The sequence below is a fragment of the Ananas comosus genome, linkage group 2, assembly GCF_001540865.1.
Source record: "Ananas comosus cultivar F153 linkage group 2, ASM154086v1, whole genome shotgun sequence".
In the NCBI taxonomy this organism is placed as follows: domain Eukaryota; kingdom Viridiplantae; phylum Streptophyta; class Magnoliopsida; order Poales; family Bromeliaceae; genus Ananas; species Ananas comosus.
The window spans coordinates 14,309,559-14,331,442 of record NC_033622.1 but is presented as its reverse complement, the minus strand read 5'-3'; the positions used below and the strand labels follow the sequence as shown (position 1 = coordinate 14,331,442).

At 38.9% G+C, this 21,884-nt stretch overlaps 4 protein-coding genes across 10 annotated transcripts; all 4 read left to right on the top strand.

Annotated features, from left to right (window-relative positions):
- LOC109704259 (methyltransferase-like protein 7A) lies at positions 293-2,663 on the top strand. Of its 2 annotated transcripts, XM_020225019.1 has the most exons (6): positions 293-590; positions 699-794; positions 1,408-1,626; positions 1,842-1,938; positions 2,147-2,209; positions 2,304-2,663. In XM_020225019.1, exons 1-6 carry the CDS (start codon positions 333-335, stop codon positions 2,495-2,497), a joined length of 927 nt encoding a protein of 308 aa, XP_020080608.1. In that variant the 5' UTR covers positions 293-332; the 3' UTR covers positions 2,498-2,663. The 2 variants fall into 2 exon arrangements, with proteins under 2 accessions (XP_020080608.1, XP_020080616.1); XM_020225027.1 differs by lacking the exon at positions 1,408-1,626.
- LOC109725744 (polypyrimidine tract-binding protein homolog 1) lies at positions 3,841-10,228 on the top strand. Of its 3 annotated transcripts, XM_020255082.1 has the most exons (11): positions 3,841-3,996; positions 4,089-4,313; positions 5,797-6,006; positions 6,825-6,887; positions 6,962-7,035; positions 7,110-7,205; positions 7,569-7,626; positions 7,699-7,803; positions 7,911-7,992; positions 9,215-9,327; positions 9,549-10,228. In XM_020255082.1, the coding sequence occupies exons 2-11, from the start codon at positions 4,128-4,130 to the stop codon at positions 9,936-9,938; spliced, it is 1,377 nt and encodes a 458-aa protein (XP_020110671.1). In that variant the 5' UTR covers positions 3,841-3,996; positions 4,089-4,127; the 3' UTR covers positions 9,939-10,228. The 3 variants fall into 3 exon arrangements, with proteins under 3 accessions (XP_020110671.1, XP_020110687.1, XP_020110679.1); XM_020255098.1 differs by having other exon boundaries at positions 3,842-4,313; positions 9,215-9,280; positions 9,549-9,686; XM_020255090.1 differs by lacking the exons at positions 3,841-3,996; positions 4,089-4,313 and adding an exon at positions 6,219-6,337 and having other exon boundaries at positions 5,866-6,006.
- LOC109725763 (chlorophyll a-b binding protein 4, chloroplastic) lies at positions 11,478-12,697 on the top strand. Its single transcript, XM_020255110.1, has 3 exons — positions 11,478-11,764; positions 11,863-12,278; positions 12,374-12,697. The coding sequence occupies exons 1-3, from the start codon at positions 11,562-11,564 to the stop codon at positions 12,502-12,504; spliced, it is 750 nt and encodes a 249-aa protein (XP_020110699.1). The 5' UTR covers positions 11,478-11,561; the 3' UTR covers positions 12,505-12,697.
- Positions 15,756-20,265, top strand: LOC109706795 (pentatricopeptide repeat-containing protein At1g59720, chloroplastic/mitochondrial-like). 4 transcript variants are annotated; one of them, XM_020227794.1, is made up of 5 exons: positions 15,756-17,449; positions 18,788-18,892; positions 19,126-19,490; positions 19,642-19,700; positions 19,819-20,265. In XM_020227794.1, exon 1 carries the CDS (start codon positions 15,953-15,955, stop codon positions 17,438-17,440), a length of 1,488 nt encoding a protein of 495 aa, XP_020083383.1. In that variant the 5' UTR covers positions 15,756-15,952; the 3' UTR covers positions 17,441-17,449; positions 18,788-18,892; positions 19,126-19,490; positions 19,642-19,700; positions 19,819-20,265. The 4 variants fall into 4 exon arrangements, with proteins under 4 accessions (XP_020083383.1, XP_020083381.1, XP_020083382.1 ...); XM_020227792.1 differs by having other exon boundaries at positions 19,126-19,700; XM_020227793.1 differs by having other exon boundaries at positions 19,642-19,827.

Here is a 21,884-nt window from a genome sequence, read left to right as displayed (position 1 = left end):
TTATAGGGTTAAGATAATAGTGCTTCTTTACGGTTGGATGGGTGGTCGATAGAATAACATAATCTAAGAAATAAAATTGGTTAAAAAAAATAAATTTAACTTACAAGCACTAAGTGCTTGATACTTTTAAAAACATCTTAGCCGGGCTCGTGCAAATATACTAAAAACCAATTTAAAGCTTCATTGAATAAAAGTTTGTACTAAGCCTGTGGACTACACTGTACTTACTCGGACTGGGCTTGAATTCGGGCCATATTAATTAACGGCCCAGATTTGCGGAGCCAACACGCATCATAATCCGCATACATTTTGGAGCTCATACTATTATTACGATGCAGTGTCTCTCCGGAGCGGCGGCGCTTCCGCCCACCGTCAACAGCCTCCTCTTCATCCGCCCCTCTCCGCCTCCACCCCGAACCCTAACCCTAGCCGTAACCCTAAACGATGGAGAGCCCTCCCGTTCGGAACCCCGCGTCCTCTCATGCTGCAGCTGCGGGAGGAGAACGGGCCTCTTGGGAGCGGCGGCGGCGGCGCCGCTGCTTCCGATCACGACCTTCGCCGCGCCCGTCGCTTCCTCCTCCGATCCCACCGTAGGAGCTGCGAATTTTAATTCGACGTTGTTTCTTTCATCGCCATTGGAGGTCCAAATTGTAAGGGTTTTGAGCGGGAATTTGTTGGGGAGTGGCGTGTGTTTGTAGGTTGTAATGGAGAGGTTGCGCCCACCGAGGCCGGATTGGTATGAGGAGTTCTACGCGCAGGCTATGGAGGAGGGAATGAGATCCTACGAAGCTGAGGTATGTAGTATGCATAGAACGATTCTTCTTAAGCAGTTATTTAAGTGGTATTTTATTCTAGTTTACTTTAGTTCATTATTGGGATCTTGTTTGGTTACAGTTCAATATATTTTAGAGGATTAATATGGATTGAGAGAGTACAAACAAATGAGTCCTGATTAAGTGTTATAATGATGCTTATCATGATGTAGTAAAACTAAGCATATTGAAATCAAGCTGAGATGAATTGAATTCCTCTCCACTCCAAACAGCATTATAAGGATTCAAATTCAACTTGATTGAATATCTTATATTAGAAATCAAATTAATTTTATTACAATTTTATTCCAAAGCAAGTGTAGATTTATGTGGGATTTTGAACCCACTTCCTCATGCAGCTGCTGAGGCTTAGAGTTGGCTCTGCTATCATATAACCAGCCAAATCAACTTGATAGGAAAGAGCCGAGGAATACTCTTAATTCTTAACAGTTTCGACAATGTGTTACATGTGCTACCTTGTTGATTCATATTTCCTGTTACCACCAATCCCGTTACACTGCAACGACATAAAGTGCTTGGTTTTGTCACCCTCTTATAGCATGATTGATGATTATTTACTCCTTTTTTCGGGAAGATTGCAGGTTACAAAGAAAAGCTCTTTTCTTATTTGACCGATAAGAGTAAGAATATACTAGAGCTTGGTGTTGGCACTGGTCCTAACTTCAAATACTATGCTACTATAAATGATCTTACGGTCATTGGAGTGGATCCCAACAAGCAAATGGAGAAATATGCTCGGTCGGCAGCAGTAGCTGCTAGGTTACCAGAAACAAGCTTTAGTTTTATACGAGGGGTAATGGTTTCTCGCAGATCGAAGCAAAATATTAGTTTTATCATTCTGACCAATTTTCTTCTCGGCAAAAGTATTAGTTTTATCGTCTACAAACTTCATGCTTTCATAATTCGGGAATTCTCAAATCCCTACTCATGAATCAAGGTTATTTCCGTCTAAATTTGTGGGGAATTTTGGTAGTTTGTTTTTAGAATTCAACTCTGCTGTATCTGTAGGTTGCTGAAGCATTACCTGTGAGGGAGAACACGATGGATGCTGTGATTGGTACTTTGGTATTGTGCTCCGTCAAAGATGTCGACACGGCACTAAGAGGTATCTGATTATTTCTTCTTCCTTTCAACTTTTTTCGAAGTTCATTATCCTTTTTCTTTACGTGATAAATTTCCAACACCATGTGTTCCTACTCATTCAAAATAATGAAGTGTACCTGAAGCTGCCGATAGAACCTACCAGTTAAAATGCAATAATTCGTTGCGACTTTTTTCATCTTAGCATTGCTACTCATGTTATATTTATGCAGAAGTAAAAAGGGTCTTGAAACCTGGTGGTCTTTACGTCTTCATCGAGCATGTCGCTGCACGTGGTATGAGTCAAACCTATACTTGTCCTGGAATGCAAGCTGAGTCCATAAAATTTGAATTGTGTCCCTATATTTATATTGGATTTTTCTTTTCTAGATGGATCCCTCCTTAGATTTGTACAGGGCACCCTTGATCCTCTCCAGCAATTTGTCGCAGATGGGTGTCATCTTACTCGGCAAACCGGGAAGCAGATTTCTGATGCTGGCTTCTCAAGCATTGACCTTAAAACAGCATTCCTTTCTTCTGTCTCCCTGATAAGCCCTCATGTATATGGAATAGCTTGTAAATGATGCCCCAAAAGTTGTTGATTTCTTAATCTGATCACAAATTGTATACGTTGTCTTACGTTGCCATTCGTATGGAGAATTGTACCTGCATGTAAACACTAATGAGTGCACAGAATATACTCATCTATTTGATCAGTCTGTAGTGTTCTCTCAATATTTTCTTCGTTTATGTCGTCAGTTGTTTCTCATCTCTTCAGAGGTAGGTTGATTACTGGTGGAAATGTATCTGCATCATTGTCTTGGAATCTGCTTGCACTCAGAGTGCTTTGTGTTCGGTGAAAAAGTATAATGAAAAGATATTAGTCTTTTTTTCCGTAGGCGATAACACATGTACAAACATATCTTTGTATACTTTCGTTTTAACTCTTTTCACCCATAGGATTGGGCTATTTTAACAAAGGCTTACAAACCTATTTATCCGGAACCTGACCCAACTAGGGAATTGTTTAGTTGTTTGGCCAGCTGTGGAGAGTAGTACTGCTGAAAAAGTACCACAGTAGAAAATAGTGCAGTACTGTAGAAAAAAATTGTAGAGCAGTTGGTTGATTTTGTTAAAATTACTATATGTTATAAAAAGATGTTTTGTAAAATTTTTGTTAAATTATTACAAACTAATATAAAGTATATTAAAAATATAAATTTAATTTAATGGTCTCATTAATTATTTTTTATTAACAATCCCTTAATTTTCCCAATTTTAAAATTAAACAAAACAAGACAATTAAATTAACAATTTTGTCAAATTTTTTAAATGTTTTATGAAAGCTTTTACTTTTAATTATTTTTAGCAAACAAAATTTAGACAGTAAATGGTTAGCATTTAATAATATTATTATATTCAATAATAATTTTTATTTAACTAACTATAAAAATTCAAACTAAAAGGTTAGAAGTTCAAGAGAAATTAATTGAAAAATAAAAAAAAAACTAAATTAAGTAAAAAGAGAGAGAGAGAGAGAGAGAGAGAGAGAGAGAGAGAAAAAAAAAAAAGAGAGAGAGAGAGAGAGAGAGAGAGAGAGAGAAAAAAAAAAAAGAGAGAGAGAGAGAGAGAGAGAGAGAGAGAGAGAGAGAGAGAGAGAGAGAGAGTGCGAATTCAAAATCAATTTATTTAATTTAAAATTGAACTTAAAATTAAAATTAAAACTAAAATTAATTTTAAAATTGGATTAAAAAATTAAACTCAAAATTCACAATTTAAATTTGGAATTAAAAATCAAAATTTGAAATTACAAATTTCCAAATTTGTTTTAAATTTTACGTCTAGGTCCACTTAGTCTTCGGGCTCGGCCCATAATCTCTTTTATTAGGCCCACCTCTCTCGTGTCTCTCTCGACGCGTCGCGAGCCGCTGCATTCATAGTCGGATAGCATCATCCCCTTTCCAAGATCTCTCGCCCCCGTAGAAAGAAATCGCCCCCGAACAAAAGCGCGAGAGAAGGGAAACCCTATCCTTCCTCGTTCGCCATTGTCGATCCTTCTCCACCTCCGGCGTTCTCCGCTAGGGTTCGGATAAACCCTCTTCGAAACCCTAATTCCAGTCGCAGCTTCTTCTTCTTCTTCTTGATCGCCCCCTCTCCCGTTAATTTCTTCGATAGGAGGAGGACGAGGAGGAGGAGGAAGAGGAGGAGGAAGAGATGTCGTCCACATCGGGGCAACAACAATTCCGGTACACGCAGACGCCATCGAAGGTGCTACACCTTCGGAACCTGCCGTGGGAGTGCACCGAGGAGGAGCTTGTCGAGCTCTGCAAACCCTTCGGCAAGATCGTCAACACCAAGTGCAACGTCGGCGCCAACCGCAACCAGGCCTTCGTCGAGTTTGTGAGCATCTCCCAACCCCTGAATTTGTTTTCCCTTTCGTCTTTGTTGAGTATATTTGCATCGTGATTTACTCTTGGAAAGATTTAATTTTGGTTGTTCATAAGGTGCTACGGAATTGACGTCAAGGATTTCTTGTTTTGGAGGATTGATTGGATTTTCGTCGAAAATTATAGGAGAGATATTGATGATCAAATTTAGCTCTTAAGCTTGTTAGTGTGATCAGATTTCTCTGATTGAGTGGTATGGTGTAGATTATGACATTGTGCTAAGTGCTTGCCTCATGTCTTATTTTATTTCCTATTATTATTTTTAAATTTCTTGGCATGCTTATTGCTGATATAGCTGGTCTCGAAAATTTTCTTTTTTAACACATTGCCATGAAGAACAGAGGATCCAAAAGGCAATGAAAGTATTTGTATAACATGATGAAGTGGATGTTAATCTTAGTCCCCAGTATGGAGGAAATGTTGTTGTGAGGTGATCCATCTGTAAATACTGCAACCACCAATGATTGTAAATGTTTAATTGATATTTGACCGTTAAAATCTGATCTTCACTGATCTTCCATTAACTTTTTACAAGTGTTGAGTTGCCTGTCCTTTCATTATCCTCGTGTTGGGGTTTATTGATTATGGTGTCATGAATTTCTGTTTACATTGAATTTTGGCTTGTAATTGTGCCAATTGATATTTGATCTGGTGTACGTTAGCAGTATGAAAGCTAAAATTTATAAACCATAGTCATCGTCCTGAAGTGTCTAATAACAGGTGCTCTCATATTACGAAGGAAGGATTATCAAGTCCTGAGTAGAGAACAGAGTTTTGTTGATATCAAAGGTGGAATGCAGAAAGTATGAAAGCCTATTTTGTTGCTATAATCAGATTAGTCACAACACACAAGCATGTCGACAAAGCGAAATGTTATTCCGTTGAGACTTCTATATGGATTGCAAGCCACATCAACTCTGATCCTTTACGAAATTAAAAGAAGATATCCGGTCTCCTAATTATTATACTCTCTACAATCTGTACTTGTTTCTGGCTCATCTAAAAGATATGCTTCCTTTCTGTTAGAACCCACATGGTCACTAGTTAGACCAAACTGAAGTTGAATGAATTGAAACAATATAGCTGATTTATAATGCCCAATCAGGATTCTGTTCTGTTTGATTTGTTATATCATGAAAATTCATCCTGTAAAGATCTTTCGACCAATAAGTCACTGTGGTTTGCAAGCATGTAAAGTACTGTTCAATGACTTGTTCTTTGCTGTTGTGATGGCCTTTACGATTTACGACTTCTAATCATGCTCTCATGAATCCACTGTTCTATCTCCAGCCTAATCCTTCTTTTCAAGGCCATAGTTATAAGTGAATCTTTTTTTGGTTCTTGGGCATACAATTAAACATTCATTTCTTACAACTTATTAGACATTTTATAACCCTTTTCTACTTTAGTTTTGAGGTTTTGGTTTTCTTTTTTAGGTGGATCTTAACCAAGCTATTTCGATGGTTTCCTATTATGCTTCATCATCTGAGCCTGCTCAAGTCCGTGGAAAAACTGTGTATATTCAGTACTCGAACAGGCAGGAAATTACAAATAATAAAAGCACTGGAGACGTTGCTGGCAATGTCCTTCTCGTTACTATTGAAGGTGTTCAAGCTGGTGATGTTAGCATAGAAGTTATTCATTTGGTAAGTTAGTAATTTCTACATTCTATATTTGTTTCTATATTTGTGACAGGATAAATTGTTTACCTGTATAATGATTTCTTGTTTTAGTAGTAAATTTATTATGAATTGGAAAGTGACTGGTGTCAGATCCGTGTCAATTATACATTTTGTGAATGGTGCTGATCTTGCTTTGTTTGTTTAGCTTCTATAACATAGTCTGCTTGGATCAGCAGGTCCATGATAAGACGGAGAAATCTACCTGCCTATTGCATTGGAGAGCACTGAGTGTGTTTTGCTATCTGTTTCTCTGAGCATGCGTTTTGTATTTTTTGAACCTAATCTTGAGTAAATGGTACTTTCTAACCGCTTGACCAAAATGTTTATTTTAACTTCTGCCACACACATTCTCTTCTGTAATGCACTAATGCGTCATCTACTTGAACTCAAATGTACACGCAACTTGATATTGCGGTATTGAAGGACATACTGCCTTTTTCTTTTTAACATAGTGTGACCGGATTGAAGCTCTTATTCCTGCTGTTAAAACATCAGTGCTAATTTAGTGTTTTTTCGTTTCAACTTACCTATCCTTAATGTGACAAGAGCTCTGCTTGTGGAGCCTCTCTCTACCTTTATGTCACGACCTTGTTTTGGTTGAAAGTAGTAGAAAATTGGCTCCATGCACTGGTCTTCAATACCTTATCAAAAACCTTCCACACTTGAAACTTGATTACTTTATTTTTGCTATGTTACCTACTTTTAATTTAATAATATTAATTTATCTTTTCATTGCCTTGTTAAGACATTATCTTGGGGACACTTTTCCTTTTTGGCCTCAGGTATTCTCTGCCTTCGGCTTTGTGCACAAAATTGCTACCTTTGAAAAGGCTGCTGGTTTTCAGGTGATTGGCTGCTTTCCGGAAGATTATTAGATAAACTTTGAGTAGTTACTTACGTCTATTTGAACTTTCTGCAGGCCCTAATCCAATACAGTGATGCAGCGACTGCTTCGGAAGCTAGAAATGCTTTGGATGGAAGAAGCATTCCAAGGTTGCATTCGTCTAGGTTGCTAATCTGTTTATTTTTTTAAAAAAAATTAAACTAATTGGAATTATGGCTTTCAGGTATTTGCTTCCAGAACATGTTACTTCTTGCCACCTGCGCATCTCATTTTCCGCTCACACAGATTTGAATATCAAGTTCCAATCTCACCGTAGCAGGTATGTGCCTTGTTCCGCCTCAGCTGTCACTGGTGGATTTAAGAACTCGTGAGTAGAGTGCTGGATAAAAGGCATAAAATGAGTAGAGTGCTGGGTAAAAGGCATAAAAATATTATGTTGCCCAGCTTAATAATAGGTTCATGGCAACTGATGTATGTATTAACCAAATAGAACTTCTAGCAATCCTAATTACCTGATTTCTTTTTCTTTCTTTTTTTTTTTTTGCATAAAGTTTTTACATGTCTAATTGATTTGTGGCCTTCCACTCTTCATTTTCTTCTTCTATACTTAGACAACTAAGATGATTATGCCTTCCTCTTTTGTTAGTACTCTGATACCTTTGTCAACTTTTTGGTTAAATAGGGACTACACAAACCCTTATCTCCCTGTGAACCCTTCAGCAATAGAGGGAACTGTACAGGTAAGTTTTATAAAAAATATTTTTCCTATTATCTATTGGTTTGCCAATGATCTTACGAAAACCAACTTTCAGCCTATAGTAGGTCCTGATGGGAAGAAAAAAGAGCCTGAGAGCAATGTGCTTTTAGCATCTATTGAAAATATGCAATATGCTGTCACAGTTGATGTTCTTCACACTGTAAGATAGTTCTTTCCTCTTTTGTTTTGCATCTCAATTGCCTGTTGCTTTCTAAACTAGTTGCAACTTTGATAATTGTTTTCACCCGCAAGAATCACATTTTTCAGGTTTTCTCTGCATTTGGCACTGTCCAAAAAATTGCCATTTTTGAGAAAAATGGTGGAATGCAGGCTTTGATTCAGTATCCCGGTAAGTTCATTACAACTCATGTCTATTCAAATTTAGCATGAGTCATGCAAAATTTACTTTGGATGCGTTATTTGTATGTTTAGATTCATATGAAATTCATTGGTTTCTTAATGGTTTCTGTTATTTAACAAGGAGCACAGAGCCTTGATTGTTATTGTCACTGTATGCTAATTTGATCAATGTGGCATCTATGGCTTTTCCATTCTTTGTCTGAGGCTTTCTTTATTAGATTAAATTGGGTTTCGATAATTTTGGTTTCTTGCTGCCTGGTCTTCTAGGTTTGGTGGCATTGTGGCAAGTCTCTCTTGCCTGAAGTTGCATTATAAATTGGCTTCACAGCACTGGTTATTAGTGAGTTGATATCAACCTTTCCATGTCTTTTGTGGAAAACCAAAGTTGTTGGAATAGAGGCTTTATAGATGATAATTATATCTAAAGCACATAATGTATCAGATGAAGTTGCCATTGCTACATCTATGATCTTGGCATGTGCACGCTTGCCAAAGTGAATTTAATCTTATCAATCCCTAATGTTCGATCTCTTTATGGGCAACTTATAAACATGCATCTTTATATTGGAGTTGGCCTTTTAGATTTTCAGAATCCCTTTGGTTGTGTGCAATGCCAAAATGAAAGAGTGGATGTAAAATATTGGTTGTTTTTCTGTACATGCATTTTACATCTGCATATGTATTTATTGGGTTTCATTTTGAGTTGTTTTGGTCATGCATAATACGGAACTTAATGCCTTGGCAGTGCCTTTCATTGGAGCTTTCCATACATTTTGTCTTGTTTTTGGTCTTCTCCGTTTAGTGGTCTCATTCACATATTAGCAAAATGAAGGTATGACTGTTATGCCCGTTTGTGTTCATCTGGATTGATATTTATAGAAACTATGAATGTAGCTTTGGGACCTTGTACCTAGTGCATATTGTCAGTATTATTTAAACCATCAATTCCTGATCTTTTTTTAGTTTGTGCTGCCACGTGTTCTGACAGTTGAACGATTTGCATAATTCGTTAGTTTCTTGTGGTAGTTCCATGGTTTGTCAGTTTTGTAGTTATATCTAAAATTTGCCACTAAATCTTGTCATGACCAAATCAGTCTTCTACCAAATGACCAGATATATAAACTTAGCCTCCAGATGCATTTTCTTGAATCCACTTAAGAGACAATCTTGTACTGGGGGACTAATTAACACTCCTCTTTTTGCCATTTCAGATGTGACGACAGCGGCTGTTGCTAAAGAAGCTTTGGAGGGACACTGCATCTATGATGGTGGTTATTGTAAGCTTCACCTGACATACTCTCGTCATACTGATCTGAATGTAAAGGTACAAATTAAATAGTTTTGGGTTGTCAAAGTAACAAAAGAAATAAAAACAACGTAGGAAAAAGAATACAACATGAAAAGTCAGCAAGAAAAAATAAGCGACCGTGCCTTTCATGTCCATTTGTTGATTGTCTGCTAATGTATGTTTCTTTACACCTTTTTTTTTCTATTCAATATCTATTTTTCGCTTATCATTCCTGAGTTAATACTTGTTATGTTCAGGCACATAACGATAGAAGCAGAGATTACACTATTTCGGACTCGGGCATACTATCAGTTCCGCAAGCTCAAGGCTTGCCTGGTGTTCCTACCGCCAGCTGGCAAAGTAATCCTCTGGCGGCGTCAGTGTATGGCGGCAATGAATTTGCAGCCGGTGCTCCATTGGCAATCCCTAACGGGCAAATGCCGGCTTGGGATCCTACTAGCATGCCGGGGGGAGCCTATGGAGCGACTACAAGCTCGTACCCTGCTGGCCAAACATATGCACCACCACCTGTTTCCCAGTTTCCATCCACTGCGGCCGTTTCGCAGCCGATGCCTCCTTACGGGGCTCCTCCCAATGCACGGCCTCCTGCAACATCCTCGGGTCAGCCTGCTTACTACTCTTCATGAACTGTTTAACGTCCTTTGTTATTTTCAACATCACAAAAGTGCTACATGAAAGTCTTCTCTGAGGGGGAGTTTATTAGTAGTAACTTGTGATTTTCTTGTGTTTACAATGATTTGTTCTTGTTAGTTGATACACCTAAGTACAATTCCTCCTCGTTCTTACCCAGTGTGAGACATCAAGACCGGGTGTGTCTTGCTATGTGCTGTTTCACCTTTAGCTTTGAAACACTGGATTTGTTATTTCGTAGTTTGTTATCCTTGGTAACGCTGAAAATTAGTGCGCTTTGTTATAATGGTGTTTCAGGTCTTTTAGAAGAAACAAGCCTCGATCGGAAATTTATAGGCTATGTATATAATGTCTTTTTTCTGAGGGAAACTTACCGAGGCAAATTTAGTAGTGTAGTACATGAGCTACCTTATAGTATGTCGTAACTCGTAAGGATCAAACAGCTATCTAAGTGGCAAAAGAAATCTCCAGAATGGAGGGGGGTGGTTGCACTGCTCTAACGCAATTTAGCTGATACTTGGCAAAATTGTCAACTGCAAACTGCAGGCGGACGCTCGGCAAAATTATCAACTGCGAACTGCAGGAAGAATTATCAATCTTAGTTTGTAGCTGTGTGTGTATGTGTGTGCGCTTGCTTTAATTTCATTGGGCATATAAATAAACATTTGGTGGTGACATTTTCGATTCGTGTAATTGGTCCAAGCAATTGGACTTTGGTACTCAAATAATTCCATGTCTCGACGTTCGTGAAAGGATCAATTATTACTGGACTAATGGTAATTTTGGAGGAGTGGATTTTCAAGTAATGACGAGAACGGCCCATTTTGTCCCTCACGCACAAAAGCGCGTCACACCGAACAATTTAATATTATACAGTCCATTAAACATATCATTGAAAAAAAATATATATAATTTTTTTTTTTTGTAAATATGATGGAATGGGTAAATTTGGAGGGATTACCATGTAAGATTTGTGACCTGTACGTTTTAAAATTTTTCAAGGGCTAGTAGTAAGCCCCAAATCCCACGTTCCTTTGCCTTAGCAACATGAGGCCGTGACACGTTGCATATCTCCTCCACAGCGAAGAGCAACACGAGCCGTACTCCTCCTAGCCCAAAAGCCCGTTGTCCAAAAGAAAAATAAAAAGAGAACCGAGTTGCATAGAGCATACACTCCGAACGAGGACCAGAGACTCGTGATTTTTCTTAGCCAAGTCCAATGCACAGAAAGAAACAGGATCAGAGACTCGTGATTCGCGATGTATCTCCTCTTTGTGCTACACGGAGATTAATCCATCCGACGTGGCAACATAGTGGGCCCACAAATCTTCTTGCCATCCAATAACGTTTCTTCGTTTGATTCTCGGGTTCGGCAATGCGATAAGGCGGGATAAGGACCAACCGTTCCCATTGGCGCCCCCCGCACCCCATCAAATCCCACCCCTCCGTTCCCTTGACCCATGCAATATCGGCCGTCCATCGCCAACCGTGAATCTCGACCACAACCATCCCTCTCCAGTCCAGTACAAAGCAGTGTAAAGAGGCAAACGCAGCTTCACACCACCTGCCCCTCTCTCGCTGCCCGAAAGAAACCATCTTTCGGCGCAACGATCGGAACGATGGCAACGGTCGCAACTCAGGCATCGGTCACGGTGCTCCGGCCGTGCGCGTCGAAGACCAGATTCCTCGGTTCTCGGGGCAAGCTCGCGGGAGGGCTCGCGGCGAGGAATGGAACGACCTCTACTAGCTGGAGGGGCCTCAAGGTGGAGGCCAAGGGCGAGTGGCTCCCCGGTCTCCCCTCGCCGGCTTATCTCAATGGCAGGTGAGCATAGAATTGCAGAAACAAATAAATCTTATGAGAATAACGTGATTTGCAGTATGAATTCCGAATAGTAACAATTGACGGAATATGATGAGCAGCCTCCCCGGAGACAACGGCTTCGACCCGCTGGGCCTGGCAGAGGACCCGGAGAACCTCAATTGGTACGTGCAGGCGGAGCTGGTGAACAGCCGGTGGGCGATGCTCGGCGTGGTTGGGATGCTGGCCCCTGAGGTGTTAACCAAGATCGGGCTCATCAACGCGCCGCAGTGGTACGATGCAGGAAAGGCCGAGTACTTCGCCTCGTCCTCCACCCTCTTCGTCATCGAATTCATCCTCTTCCACTACGTCGAGATCCGGCGGTGGCAGGACATCAAGAACCCCGGCAGCGTCAACCAGGACCCCATCTTCAAGAACTACAGCCTCCCGCCCCACGATTGTGGATACCCTGGCAGCATCTTCAACCCCCTCAACTTCGCCCCCACCGTCGAGGCCAAGGAGAAGGAGCTCGCCAACGGTAAGTGCCAAAATTACTTAATTACTTGTGTCCTTCATTTGATTAGTAGTTACATGATTTTTGTTCGTCGGATAAGTGTTTGTGATGATGCGCAGGGAGATTGGCGATGCTGGCGTTCTTGGGCTTTGTGGTTCAGCACAATGTGACAGGAAAGGGGCCTTTTGAGAACCTGCTGCAGCACCTCTCTGATCCATGGCACAACACCATCATCCAGATCTTCAAGTAAAATCTGTAATAACATCGCCCAGCGGAGTTATATATCTATCTTGGGACCCCAATGTCCCAAGGACCACCATGTATATTAATACTCTTTGTCTATCTCCTTCCTAAAAGATAACCCTCCTTTTGCAATTGTACGTTGCGGAGTTATTGTCCGTGCATTCCTCTTTGACGGCTCAGTTATGTACAAATTACATACACATTTGATTTGTGAGTTGGCCGCAAAATATCTAAAAAAAATATTAATAGATCTAATTTTAAATCAAAGGATACGGGATTTATTGAATATGGAAAAATTTAGACTGAAGAATAATAATCAAATTATAACGATTTATATCGGAGATAACAATATTGGCTTGGCTTATTGGTCAATCGGGAAAAACGAAAAGTATGTACGGTTCGTATCTTATAATATAGAATTTTATGATAAGAGTAGAAAAGCCAAACAAATTGGCTTCAAATATATGCCCGTGACAAATATATGCAATCAAATCCACTGCTTAACACAAATTTGATTAAATGATAATAATAATAAGCGCTTATCCCTGTTTCTTCTAAAATTTTTAGCTTTAGTTATTCTTCCATTGTTAGTGAACCTCAACACATAGCATAGTTGCCATTACAAACTAATATAAGCATTGAACTAACTGCAGAAGCATTGGCTCAAAGGTGGTGCAACAAGCCAGCCTGCTAGAACTAAAAAGAAACTTCTCGATTCTTATATTTTCAATGTTAATTCCTTTATGTGAGATGCAATTTTCGTGTCATTTTCTAGTTCATCAGGCAATGTGAGATCCATTTCTCATTTCTAGCTAGCATATCAACTCTAATACCAAACAACCTAGCCTACTAGTATTAACAATAGGCTAAATTAGAGAAAACCTCTTGTCAATACCCATTTTTTAACTTTATTTTTATGTCATTCAAAAATCTATACTTTGCTCTCTTGAAAAATAAAAAATATTCAGTTCAGCCTCTGTAGTCAGTGTTCCATTAAAGTTTTATTTATATCTTATTTTTTATACCCAAAATATTCCTAAAATCCTCATCCACCGCCTCGCCCTCACCCACCCCTCTGTTCATGTTCAGACACACGCCCTCGCCCTCCTCTGCCGTCGGGATGAGCAAGATTGGAAAGGAGGAGATAAACAAGGTGAGGGTAATTTAGTCATTTTGTCACACCGTACTATTTTCTGAACATTTTTTATTTTTTAAAGAAATAAAGTGTAAGTTTTTGAATGACATGAAAGAAAAGTGAAAAAGCGAGTATTGATACGAGGGTTTTATATAAGTTAACTTTTTATAAATTGTACCTAATCATCTTGATACAGGAGATTATATATATGGGCCATGAAATGAATTCAACTTTCCATTAGAAAGTTAGGGCGTGTTTGGTTCGCTTCTTTTTCATCATGGAATCGGAATCGGAATGGGTGAATTCATTTGTGGGTGTTTGGTACGCGGGAGTCCCATTCCGATTCCGATTCCTGAGTGGAATGGGATTGCCCCAATCACCCCTTTTTTCAATCCGGCCTAGGAGGCCAGATTGAAAGTTGAATTCGGACGGAATGGATATTTATTCGGATTAAATTTATTTTTTCAACTTTTTAAATTAAAATATAAGTTAAATTTTAAAAATTAAATATATAATTTTAAATTTTAATTTGAACTTAAATTAAAAATTAAAATTTAATCAAGTATTTTGAATCTAACTTATGAATTTGAATTTAAATTAAATTTTAATTTATATGAAGTTTATTCAAATTTTATTTCAAACTTAAATTAAATTTATGGATTCAAATTAAAATTTAAATTGTAATTTTAAATTTGAATTTGAATAAATAAAATTTTAGTTTCATATTTTGAATTATCCACTCAACTTCAAAGATTAATTTATTTAAAAAAAATAGATTTAAAAATTTGATATTATTTAAAAATTTTGATGTAAATTTTTAATATTTAATTTTTAATTTGAATTTAAATTAATATATTATAAAGATAATGTTCGTATATTAATTTGATTACGTTTTTTATATCCACCTGAACCAAACACCAACAATGGGAATGATTTATTCCGATTCCGATTCAGATGATGAACCAAACGGAATTAGATAATGAGCCATTCCGATTCCGATTCCAGCTTATTTTGATTCCGATTGCGATTCCAGCTCCGACTTCAAACCAAACACGCCCTTAATGTTGATCTTTTACTGGAAACTGAACCAGGGGACCACTTTATCTCAGAAGAAAGTAAAGACTAAATCAACACAGAGTGTAAGGTGAATTGCTAAAAAGAAACTTGGGTCAATGCTATATACAAACATACAAAAGAGAGCATATATGGAATGTACACCTCCGTAATTAATTGTTGCACTAGAAACTGTTCATCTAATTTCTTTAGTAGAAGCCTTATGTGCCTCAGGCTTTTGCCACACTTTTTAAGGCACCTCTCTCGTTGTCCTTTTCTTTCAATTGCAATGCTTTGCCCCAGAAAGAATATATGAAGATCAAAATGTGCTTTATAGTTGATCGCAGTGTAAGATAAGAAAGTACCCCATGCCCTATATAATACATTATTAATTCACAAAAAGTCCGACCACACAAGGGCTAAAGAATTTAATTATTGGTATTGAGGTCTTAAGTTCGAAGTTTAGTTGCTTTACAGCTTCAACTAAATTTATTTCTTAAAAAAAATGAATGAAGTAAATAATATGCAATTTTTCTCTTAAAGAAAGACTGGATTTGGAGAGTTGAGCTACAATATATAAAAAAAACATATACTATTGATATACTTTTAACTCTTCACCCCTTAGATTCATACTAATAGTATCACCAAATAGTAAATCCTAAGTATTTAAAGAGATAAAAAAGTGATAGCAAGTGAATAATAAATACTTCTAAAAGTACTATTTTAGCTAAATTATGAATTTACATTACCTAAGAGTAAAATTAGAAACAGATTTACGAGACAAGTCTTTTTTATTGAATTAATATGTTTGTGGTGGCAACTCTGCAGCTTTAGTCCGTGGTGTGAACTGTCACAATAATGACAGTTTCATTGATTTGAGGCTAACTTCAATAGAACACTACTGGCATTAATAAGAGTTTTTTTTAAAAAAATTTTTTTTATTTACGTTTTTCCTGCCAAACAACTGGAATTTCAGGGAACCAAAGCCCAAAAAGTTAACGTCATTTCACTCTCATTAATTTTGGGCTGCTGCATCTTGGGCTGCATCAAAAGTAAAATGGGCCCGACCATTTCGGACCTCAATGGCTATGCGGGTGTGGCTTAAAACTGCGTCAACAAATGTCCGCACCGGATATGTTTATGCGGAAACGCAAGGGAGAAGGGTCGAAACTCGAACGCATTACCTCGACTCCTCGTGTGGCATCATCTCCTTCAACGCATCGTGATAGAATCCAAAGCACTTAAAAGCATACAACTCCTCCAGGTTATGCTCCTCTCCACCTCCTTCAACAAGCTCTCCTTTAGATTCCTCAGAGGCATATCATCGTCCCTTCCCTTCGTCCTCCACCAGCATCCCCCAACGTGTTCGACGAAATGCCTCAACGAAAACTCCCACGACTCCAGGGAGGAAACTCTAATTTCCTTGTTCAAATCGTGCTCCACCATGAGAGAACTCTCTCAGATCCACGCCCAGATCATCTCCGCCGGTTTCGATCAACACGTGTACGTGATCGGTAGATTAATCTCGTTCTGCTGCGTGTCGGAGAACGGATCGATGGATTACGCGTCTCTCGTGTTCGAACAATTGAATTGGCCGGATGGGTTCTTGTACAACACCATGATTAGAGGATTGGGGAGAGTCGATAGAGACGAGGATGCGCTGTTGTTCTTTAAAAGAATGCGAGAGCGCGGTAAAGCCGCCGATAACTTCACCTTCGCATTCCTTCTCAAGATTTGCGGGCACATGACGGCCGTTGAATTGGGTAGGCAGATCCATTGCTGCATTGTGAAGCATGGATTGGAGTCGAATGTATATGTTTGCAACACACTGATCCATATGTATGGATTGTTTAGGGAGATTAGCGCTGCGAGTCAGGTGTTTGAAGAAATTACTAGTAGGGACTTGGTCTCGTGGAATACACTCATTGATGTGTACGTGAGCTGCGGCGAGTACAAGGAGGCGTTGAGGATGTTTCTTAGGATGAGGAGAGATGGTTTCAATCCCGATGAGGCTACGTTGGTTGTGACTCTCTCGGCGTGTTCGGAATTGGGCGCTCTGGATTTTGGAAGATGGGTTCATTCCAACACAATCCACCAAACTGTATCTGTTTCCAACTCTTTAATCGATATGTACGCAAAGTGTGGAGCCATCGAAAGCGCGCTTCGAGTGTTTGACAACATGGCGAGCAGGAACATCGTCTCGTGGAACTCGATGATACTAGGACTTGCGCTGCATGGGCATGTCAACAAGGCATTATTGCTTTTTAATAAGATGCTTGAAGAATGCGAATTCCAAGAGCCGAACGACATTACGTTCTTAGGAGTTCTTTGCAGCTGTAGCCACGGAGGGCTTGTGGAAGAAGGGCGGATGTACTTCAACATGATGAGGAGGGACTATGGTGTGACTCCTAACATAAAGCATTATGGGTGCATGGTCGACCTTCTTGGAAAAGCCGGACTTCTGCAAGAAGCATATGAGCTTGTAAGGAGCATGCCGATGGAGGGGAATGCGGTGGTGTGGAGGACGTTGTTGGGGGCGTGCCGAGTTCACGGGAACATTGAACTTGGCCAGCGAGTTCTTGAGCATCTCAGAGAGTTGGAGCCTGATCACAGCAGTGACTACGTTCTTCTCTCGCACATGTATGCTGGAGCTGGAAGATGGAATGATATGTTGCATATAAGAGAGGTGATGAGAGGAAGAGGAGTTCAGAAGCCTGAGCCTGGTTTGGGTGTGCTTTCCTGCGCCGAGCATTAGAAACAGAGTGTAAGAGATTCATTTCTTTCTCAACAAAGGTCCCATCTAACTTGGTTGAACACTTGAACTTCTAAAAATAGAGCTATGTGAAAAAGCAATAATGATTTGCTTATTAAAATCAGCTCTAATCACTTTCTGCTGTGGTAAAAGCAGAGGTTTCAATGGATTTTAACTTTCCACCCCAATACAATCTAGCTGTTGTGTTTTATAATGGAGAAACAACTCCAAAAGCTGAAAAAACAAGTACTTGCTCCCTCACAAGGGGATTTTTCTTGTTGATACATTAGGTAGCATCACTGTATTTATTGCCAAGCAGAAAAAGCCGCAATGCTCAAGACAGTTATTTACATCAGTTTTGGGCATTACATGGTTTGTTTGTATGTATACTCACTACGAGTCAACGATATTGTTTAAGACACAATAGTAAACCTGTACTCAATGACTAGAATAAATTGTCCTTAAATCGCAAGATTTTTTTTTCTTCCTTTTTTTCCTTGGTTTAGTGAGATAAGGTTGATGGAATAGAGACCTTATAGACGATAATTATATCTAAGCACATAATTTATCCGATGAAGTTGCCTTTGCTATGTCTATGATCTTGGCATGTGCATGCTTGCCAAATTGAATTTAATCTTATCAATCCCTCTGTTCGATCTCTTCATGGGCAACTTGTAAACATGCATCTTTATATGGGAGTTGGCCTTTTAGATTTTCAGAATCCTTTTGGTTGTGTGCAATGCCAAAATGAAAGAGTGGATGTAAAATATTGGTTGTTTTTCTGTACATGCATTTTACATCTGCATATTTATTTATTGGGTTTCATTTTGAGTTGTTTTGGTCTTGCATAATACGGAACTTAATGCCTTGACAGTGCCTTTCATTGGAGCTTTCCATACCTTTTGTGTTGTTTTTGGTCTTCTCCGTTTAGTGGTCTCATTCACATATTAGCAGAATGAAGGTATGACTGTTATGCCCATATGTGTTCATCCGGATTGATATTTATAGAAACTATGAATGCAGCTTTGGGACCTTTGTACCTAGTGCATATTGCCAGATTTATTTAAACCATCCATTCCTGATCTTTGTTTAGTTTGTGCTGCCACGTGTTCTGAAAGTTGAACGATTTGCATAATCCGTTAGTTTCTTGTTGTAGTTCCATGGTTTGTCAGTTTTGTAGTTATATCTAAAATTTGCCACTAAATCGTGTCATGGCCAAATCAGTCTTCTACCAAATGACCAGATATATAAATTTACTGCCTCCAGATGCATTTTCTTGAATCCACTTAAGAGACGACAGCGGCTGTTGTACAGGGGGACTAATTAACACTCCTCTTTTTGCCATTTCAGATATGACGACAGCGGCTGTTGCTAAAGAAGCTTTGGAGGATCTATGATGGTGGTTATTTTAAGCTTCACCTAACATACTCTCGTCATACCGATCTGATTGTAAAGGTACAAATTAATTAGTTTTGGGTTGTCAAGGTAACAAAAGAAATAAAAACAATGTAGGAAAAAGAATACAACATGAAAAGTCAGCAAGAAAAAATAAGCGACCGTGCCTTTCATGTCCATCTATTGATTGTCTCCTAATGTATGTTTCTTTACACCTTTTTTTTTTTTTTTTTTTTTCTATTCAGTATCTATTTTTCGCTTATCATTCCTGAGTTGATACTTGTTATGTTCAGGCACATAACGATAGAAGCTGAGATTACACTATTACGGACTCAGGGCACACTATCAGTTCCGCAAGCTCAAGGCTTGCCTGGTGTTCCTACCACCAGCTGGCAAAGTGATCCTCTGGCTGCGTCAGTGTATGGCGGCAACGAATTTGCCGCTGGTGCTCCATCGGCAATCCCTAATGGGCAAATGCCGGCTTGGGATCCTACTACCATGCCGGGGGGAGCCTATGGAGCGACTACAAGCTCGTACCCTCCTGGCCAAACATATGCACCGCCACCTTTTTCCCAGTTTCCATCCACTGCGGCAGTTTCGCAGCCGATGCCTCCTTACGGGGCTCCTCCCAATGCATGGCCTCCCGCGACATCCTCGGGTCAGCCTGCTTACTACTCTTCATGAACTGTTTAACGTCCTTTGTTATTTTCAACATCACAAAAGTGCTACATGAAAGTCTTCTCCAAGGGGGAGTTTATTAGTAGTAACTTGTGATTTTCTTGTGTTTACAATGATTTGTTTATTGTTAGTTGATACACCTAAGCACAATTCCTCCTCGTTCTCACCCAGTGTGAGACCTCAAGACCAGGTGCGTCTCGCTTTGTGCTGTTTCACCTTTAGTTTTGAAACACTGGATTTGTTATTTCGTAGTTTGTTATCCTTGGTAACGCTGAAAATTAGTGTGCTTTGTTATAATGGTGTTTCAGGTCTTTTAGGACCAAACAAGCCTCGATCGGAAATTTATAGGCTATATATATAATGTCTTTTTTCTGAGGGAAACTTAACGAGGCAAATGTAGTAGTGTAATACATGAGCTACCTTACAGTATGTCGTAACTCGTAAGGATCAAACAGCTATCTAAGTGGCAAAAGAAATCTCCAGAATGGAGGGGGGTGGTTGCACTGCTCTAACGCAATTTAGCTGATACTGGGCATAATTGTCAACTGCGAACTGCAGGCGGATACTCGGCAAAATTGTCAACTGCGAACTGCAGGAAGAATAATCAACTGTACTAACGCTTGGGCGAAATTTGTGCTTTTTAGGCTTTTGGCCGACAATCTTAGTTTGTAGCTGTGCGTGTACGTTCGTGTGCTCGCTTTAATTTCATTGGGCATATAAATAAACATTTGATGGTGATATGGCGGTTCGTGTAATCGGTCCAAGCAAATGGACTTTGGTACTCAAGTGATTCCATGGCTCGACGTTCGTGAAAGGAACAATTATTACTCGACTAATGACGATTTTGAAGGAGTGGATTTTCAAGTAATTAAGGAGGCATAAACTATTTTCCTGATTTGTTCCGTCACGCACAAAAGCGCGTCACACAGAAGAACTAGGCTCAGTGGTCACAACACATTAATATTATACAGGCCGTTAAATGTCTCATTAAAATATATATATATATATATATATATATATATATATATATAAATATATATATATATATATATATATATATATATATATATATATATATAATTTTTTTGTAAATACCATGGAATGGGTAAATTTGGAGGGACAATTGTTATATTCTGGGCCATACATACCATCTAAGATTGATTAGTGACCAATGCGTTTTAAAATTTTTCATGGGCTAGCGGTGGGCCCCAAATCTCACGTTCCTTTGCCTTAGCAACACGAGGCAGCGACACGTTGCATATCTCTTAGTCAGACACGGCATGTGCGACCCCGAACAGTGTGCCGGACCCTCTACACCGAAAAGCAATACGAGCCCTGGTCCTAGCCCAAAAGCACTTGGCATGATTCTGCTTCTTCTGCTGCTGCTTTTGCTGATTAATATTTGAAGCAAAATATTTTTTCTCAAAAAAATATTTGAAGCAAAATAAAAAAAGAAAGAAAAAAAGAAAGAAAAAGAGAACAGAGTTGCATAGAGCATATATGTTAAATATAAAAATATTATACTCTAACAGCTTAAGTTGTTAAAGAATGATGTTTATATAATTTTATATTCAACAATATATATACACTCCGAATGAATGAGGTGCACGAATTGGCGCCCGACATTGTTACACTGTGGGTGTGTATTTTTTCCCTTGTTGTCATCTACAGAGAGTTTGAATGAGTGGGCGGGAGTGAGAGTTCAAATCAGAGAGCATGATATCTTTGGAGGCGTGAGAACTTGTGCTTTTCTTTTATCAGTAACATTGCAGGAGGGACCACATGCAGGTTCTTTGTGAGCTTGTAGAGAGAGAGATATCGCAGCTACGCGGCAAGTTTTTGTTGAATTTTTGGTAAAAACATACAAATATCCCAAATATCATCCATTTTTCTAGTAGTTACTTGAGCTTCAGAGGTTTGATTTTACTGTGTAATTATACGTTTTCCTGAGGCAATGTTTATATTATTATATATGTGAACTTTAATTAATGTTACGACTAAAAGGATGTATATACCCTAATCTCAACAGCTTTTGACGCAAAATAGTTCACATCAAATAATTTGCGCGGTAATTTGCGCGGTAATTAACAAAGTTTTCTCCGCGAATATCCCCCATCTTCCAAAATGCAAAAGGAGAGGTGAAAGTTAATACGTCGTAGTCGCCGCTGGTTACTGCATGTCGCCTTGTGTCCTTTTTTCTCTCTTTTTTTTTTTTAATTTTTAACTCTGATCATGAGCTATCTTGGAAAACTTCGACCATTAGCATAGAGGATATATATATAGAGTTGAGCTAGAATACTCTCGATAGTAAACGGAGCGTTTTACTATCGAGTTGTTTTCGATGATAGAGCTTCCAAATTGACGATCGGCTCCG